At 40.6% G+C, this 6,561-nt stretch overlaps 1 protein-coding gene across 1 annotated transcript; it reads left to right on the top strand.

The window, feature by feature from the left end:
- The first annotated feature begins 2,504 nt into the window (after positions 1-2,504).
- Positions 2,505-4,879, top strand: LOC109076836 (protein ripply3-like). The gene is made up of 4 exons (XM_019092484.2): positions 2,505-3,143; positions 3,228-3,285; positions 3,423-3,484; positions 4,077-4,879. Exons 1-4 carry the CDS (start codon positions 3,106-3,108, stop codon positions 4,225-4,227), a joined length of 309 nt encoding a protein of 102 aa, XP_018948029.1. The 5' UTR covers positions 2,505-3,105; the 3' UTR covers positions 4,228-4,879.
- The last annotated feature ends 1,682 nt before the right edge of the window (positions 4,880-6,561 follow it).

The following is a 6,561-nucleotide window of genomic DNA, read 5'->3' as shown; positions in this document are numbered from 1 at the left end:
ATTTTCAACATTTAAAAAGCATTGAGAAATAACATTTTCATAACTTAATGGGAATGTTGGCAAAAAGAAACATTTTTTTTTAATCTGGATAGACATTTAACATGTCTGTAAAACAGGATCAGAGTGTTCAGAATGACACACTAACATGCTCCAAAGTAAACAGCGGAGCACACTGCATCCCACAATGCACTGTGATGAACCCGCAGCAGAATCAAACACAAACAAAAAATAATCATAAAAACAAAATAACCATTATAATATATTAAATCATTAATTGACCTTACAACAATCAACGCCAGTTTGACATACTGTTGTAAATAAAGTGAGTTCAGCAGCGAGTTCAGCCTCGTTTTCATTCTCGTCCAATCAAATACACGACCGACGCTCTCCTGCTCCTGCATCATCGTCCGGATTCTGTAGAAACTTGTTTCCATTGAGACTTTTCACCTCACAATTTGGACTTTATCACACTTGAGTTTATATCTCAAAATCAAATTTTTATCAGACTTTTGAGTTTATATCTCAGTATTAGGATTTTATTTCTGAGAACTGCACATTTGTTTCTCACAATCCAGACGTTTTCTTCCAATTGCAAGTTTATATCTCACAATTCAATTTTTTTTTCTCCAAATTATTTGTTTATATCTCAAAATGTGGACTTGTTTTGTGTCAAAATGTTGACTTTCCCCCCCAGAATTGTTAGTTTATAACTTAAAATTTTGACTTTTTGTTCTCATAAATGTGAATTTACAGTATATCTCACAATTCTGAGTTATTACATCATAATTCTCATAACTGTGAGTTAAGTCACAATTAGCTACCTTTGTGATATTTTCCATCTGTGGCAGAAACAAGCTTCCACAGGCTTCTCTTGTAACGCTCTGATGAACTGAAGCTCTGGAAGAAGAACCAGACCTCGAGCTCTTTCTGAGAGAGTCCTCCAGTAATCCTCAGTAAAGACTGGAACATTCTGTGCTCCGTACGTTTGATGAAGTGCCCTTTAAAGCGCCCTGCTGATCTAAAGCCATTCAAACATCACATCAGATCCACCTGGACACCATTCCTTCATTTCACTCGAGAAATATGAAATCAGGAATATGAACACGAACATTTAAATGTCTTCAGATCCTTCTCTAAAGCTGATTTCACAAGCCATAATATGGTGCATTATACCCAGTGTTTATTCAGATTTAACACACGTACGAGTCATTCTGATTTTCTTGTTGATTTAGATAATTACTCTGTGTCACAAGAAGCTCATAAATAAACCATATCTAAATATTCACTTTGGGTTTTTCTCTCTGTGTGAATGAGGGAACGAAGTGTTGATTGTTCAGTGAGGAGGAATCGAGTGAGTTTGTGAATCGTGTTTAATGTAACCGTCTGATATCAGTCTGATGATTAACACTGACATGATTAATAATAGTGTGCATGTTCACTGTTTTTGACAGGAAAGTGATGAACAAACGTTCTTCCTCTAACAGTAAAATAGTGTTTGTTCAGTGTTATCTGGTCTTTAATAATGTTCTCGTTATTTATACATTGTTCATGTAATGTTTTTTTTTCTGAAACATTTTACCTGGACGTTCATCTAATGGTTTTAAGTGTCATTAGAACATTCAAAGTACATTCAAATCTAACATTTCCATAATGTTTGCAAATGCAATGTTCCCTTAACATTCAACTTCCTGGGAACATTAAGAAGAGGTTCAAAGATTATGTTTTTGTTAGCTGGGAACCGCAGCATGTCTAGCATTCATATAATGGTCATTCATCATAGAGTTAAACTGATAAAGGCACTAAAATATGTATTTGTTCTCATAATTGTGAAACAGTGACTTGAATAATGAGTTTTAATATTGCACTGAATCCGCAGCTGCTGTGAGACACAGATGAGATCTGTCCTCATGCGGGAATTTATCATTCCAAAATATTATGTTGTATTTATTATTTAATACAGCTGCAGCAGGAGTGTGTTTTAGTAGTTGATATCATATCAGCATTCATCAGGAGGAGTGTAGGTCACACCTGTTGAGGTTTCTGTTCTTTATCTCTGGCCTCTCCTGCCCTCTAGCGGCGATTAGTGCTGCAGTGATTTATAAAAGACACGGAGCGTCCAAAACAAGGCTGAGCTTCGAGCTGTTCTCGAGATTATCAGCCGGCACACATCAACCTAAACCCTAAACCTACCCGTTCAGTAATGCAGATACATTAAAAATCATTGTTTAGCATGAGAAAAAGGACGCGATATTGATGTGCGCATGCGCAGTAAACCCTGGTAGGAAAATCTGACGAGTAGGATAAAATGTCAGGACACCGCCTCATTTCCTTTCAAAAGCCTGAAATAAGCCGCTTTCTGACTGTCCAGATAGCACAGGTGCGTCTGCAAGAGGTCTGTTAAAGATCTTCATCTGGAAAGATCTGCTGTGTACAAACCTCTGACAGACGTCTCTAAGATGTCAGTTTCACATGCATTCTGAATCATAAACATCTTAAAGACATCTTCTAAACGTCTGTTTGACATCTGATGAGGCGTCCTATAGCTGTACTGCAGATGAGCAAACTCTAAAAAATACGTCTCGCAGATGTAAATGCGACGTCTCCTGATGTACGCGTGCTATCAGGGAAGTAGATGTGTTGTGGAATTAGGGTTAGTAACCTGTAACATTTTAATATTCTGCTGAAATGAACAAAATTACTTGAAAAAAGATTCGTTCATCCGAGCAGTAAAATGATCCGAGCTTCCCATCACTGTCAAGAACTGCGTTGTTGTGAGTGTTTATGTATTTCTAAAGTGAATCTGTTTGTACAGTAATAGTAGCTCCAGGGCTGTCAAACGCCAGATTGATTTAAACTATTTATTAATAACATGGAAAACGTCGTTGGATTGCATGATTCTTAATTTCAAAATGAAATATTTTTAAATTGCAAGTTCACGTTCGTAAAACAATTTCTGAAAGTAAGGTACTTCGTGACGTCACGTCAAAGATTTGTTTGTTTGGTTAACTCGGACCGAGCTGCGGGAGCGCGCACTCGGGAACACGCCCACCTCTCAGCGCGTGCGCGCCTTGCCCCGTGTGCGGGAGCGCGCGCTCAGTGTGGAAGATGCTGCCGGTGAGTTCAGACGCGGATCAGATGCTCGGGTGAGAGTTTATACTCAACTCCTCTGTGTTTTCTCATTTTTAGAGTCTTCAGTGTGAGTGACTCGCTCTTTTATGTTCTGATAGTTGTCCTGTGATATGGAGACCCTGGGATCTTTCAACAAGAGAGATGCAATTAAATAAAGTAACTCATTTTAATGACTTTGCTCTCTGTGTTTATCGATATGTTGATCTCAGAGTCTGAGAGTGCAGAAATTACACCTTTCTGAGAAGTTTGGACGGTTGATTTCAGCCTTTAACCCGTGTTCCTGTGTTCTTCAGGTGGTTTCTGGAGGTTTGAGGCGGGTTCAGACTTCTGGAGATGTTTTCCATCATCCTGTGAGGTCTGATGCTCTTCCTCTTCATTCATAAGTCAAGAACACTTAAATATTCACTGGATGTTTAGAAATACCCAGCTAACAAGAATATGTTCTAGGAACGTTTCCCATTAAGTTGTGAAAACGTTCATAATGAATGTTCAAAACTTCCAGTTTTTTAAAATGTTTTAAAAATGGTTTTATTCTTATGTGAAGGTTATTTTTTTCATCTTGCAAACATTATGGGGACGTTAGATTGTTAGTAACATTTCAGGAATAAGACCAGGGTTGCCAGGTCTTTGAAACAAAACTCTGCCAGTTTCCTCCTCCATTAAAACAGTGTTCCTGGGAGAGAAACAACACAAGAGTAGCCAGATTCCGCTGTAAAACCCTGAATAAAACGTTCCATGAACAATGTATAAATAATGTTTTTGTGCTAGCATTATTAAACACCAGATAACTTTGAACAAATGTTTGTTCATAATATGTAAATGTAAATAATAACATTGAGAGAACCTTGCTAGAATGTTCAGAAGTTCTACAAATGTTCCATTAGCGGGGTGTCACTAGCAATGTGTGTGTGTGTGTGTGTTTTCTGATGGGTCGCATCCATCCGCAGGCTGTTTCTGCCCAGATCCAGGATGCAGGAGTATCTGTCTCATCTGGGCCGGACGGTTTTGGCCAGTTTCCCCGTTCAGGCCACACTGCACTTTTACAACGACGAAGACTCCAGCTCCGAGGAGGAGGAGGATGAAGCAGACACTTACTAACCTCATCAGATCCACACGTCTATAACATGAACTCACGAGTGAGCTGAGAGTGAACCGTGTGACCGTCAGGAAGCAGAACACTGTTTAGGAAACACGCCGTGTGAATGGAGATGGGAGCGTGGCGGTGTGTTTCAGGAAGCGCTGCGGATCCGCAGGAACAGGATTATCACCTGAGACGAGCAGGAACCCAGCGCCGGTGAGACGGGTCACGCCATCAAACACAAACAGACCTTTGATCCGAGGAAGATCCTTCACGTCGGCCCACGTCTGGGAACGTCTTTAAAGGGATAGTTCACAGAAAATGAAATTGTCATTTACTTTCCCTCAAGATGCTCCAAAAATGTTATATTTTGAAGAATGTTGGGAACCAAACAGTAGATGGCAGCCATTGAGTATTTCTTTACTATGGAAGTAAACGGGGACCAATGACTGTTTGGTTACCAGTATTCTTCAAAATATCTCTTTAGATATGAAAAAGAAACTTATGTAAGTTTGGAGCTACTTGAAGTGAGTAAACGATGACAACTTTAATTTTATGTGAACCGTCCCTTTAAGTGTTTCATTTGTATGTTTTTTGCTGGAATTCATGTATTTCTGTTAAAATCTAAACACAAATAAAAACAAGAATGCTCAAAATGCCTCAATTTATTAATAATTATAACATCATGAAACTGACTTTAAAAACTGAATTTTGTAGAACTTAATTTTTTTTTTAAATTGGTTAACTTGTTTAAGCTAAAGTACCTCATCAGATTATTTTTTTACAGTGTCAGTGATTTAATAAAACTGTTTTCTAAAGTAGCAAACAGTAGTATATTTTTCTCTGTGTGACGGCGGGGGGGGGGGTCACGGGGTCACAGGTTAAACGGTGAGTGGCCACCTGACACCCGTCTGTTTGCTCATGAGATGATGGCAGATAGTGAGATGACCGTTTCACTTCTAGTCTGAGGTCAGAGGTCACGGTCTGACCCCAAACCACATCAGGAGTGGTGTTTGAGAAAGACGCTAAAGCTCGATGTTTTGAGCACTGGGCTTTATTAAAGTGCTTTTGTCATGCAAGGGTCACCTGACGGTCAGATCTCTGATGGATCTGACCACCTGAACCCTGAGCAAACACATCACTGCGTGCGAGGATCCAGGAAAAAGATGCAGTTTATTTCACTGATGGGATCCCTCCGTCCTGATCCTCATCCACATGCTGACTCTTGCCATGTGATCTGAACAAGAAATCATTTGATTTATCAGTTCAAGATGTTTAAAATCACCTGACAGTTTTGTAAAAGGATGAGTGAGAGTGAATGTGCCACTCACCTGTGATGTTGTGGACGGATGTTCACCCCAAACAGCAGCTCTAGACAGGTGACCAGCAGGTGGATGGGTGCCGCCAGAGCCCAGTATCTGAAGCACATGCGTGTGGGACATCAGTCTGGCCTCCATGAACACGTGAACATGAGATCTTCTGAGGCCTGCAGTGTGAAGCCAAACATCAGGAACAACAGCCACACACACCTGATGAGATCAACACAATACACACAATACACAGACACAGACAAAACACTGGATTTCAAACAGTCCAGAAACTCCATATAACATATATAGTGTACTTTTAATGTGTGTGTGTGTTTATATATTTATGTATGTACACACTTTAAACGTAACAGGTAGATGGTTAATTTTAATTCAAAGTTATAGCGCTGATTATAAACACGTGTTTGAGTTTGGACAGTAGTGATGACGGACGGTAGTGATGACGGACAGTAGTGATGACGGACAGTAGTGATGATGGACGGTAGTGATGACGGACGGTAGTGATGACGGACAGTAGGGATGATGGACAGTGGTGATGACGGACAGTAGTGATGAAGGACAGTAGTGATGACGGACAGTAGGGATGACGGACAGTAGGGATGACGGACAGTGGTGCTGACGGACAGTAGTGATGACAGACAGTAGTGATGACAGACAGTGGTGATGACAGACAGTAGTGATGACAGACAGTGGTGTGTGATGACGGACAGTGGTGATGACGGACAGTAGTGATGAAGGACAGTAGTGATGACGGACAGTGGTGCTGACGGACAGTAGTGATGACGGACAGTAGGGATGATGGACAGTGGTGCTGACGGACAGTTGTGCTGACGGACAGTAGTGATGACAGACAGTAGTGATGACAGACAGTGGTGCTGACGGACAGTAGTGATGACAGACAGTAGTGATGACAGACAGTGGTGCTGACGGACAGAAGTGATGACGGACAGTGGTGCTGACGGACAGTAGTGATGACGGACAGTAGTGATGACGGACAGTAGTGATGACGGACAGTAGTGATGACGG

This window comes from Cyprinus carpio, chromosome A10, assembly GCF_018340385.1.
Source record: "Cyprinus carpio isolate SPL01 chromosome A10, ASM1834038v1, whole genome shotgun sequence".
Lineage (NCBI taxonomy): Eukaryota > Metazoa > Chordata > Actinopteri > Cypriniformes > Cyprinidae > Cyprinus > Cyprinus carpio.
Note: the sequence above shows the minus strand (reverse complement) of the source record. Positions and strands in the feature narration are given on the sequence as shown.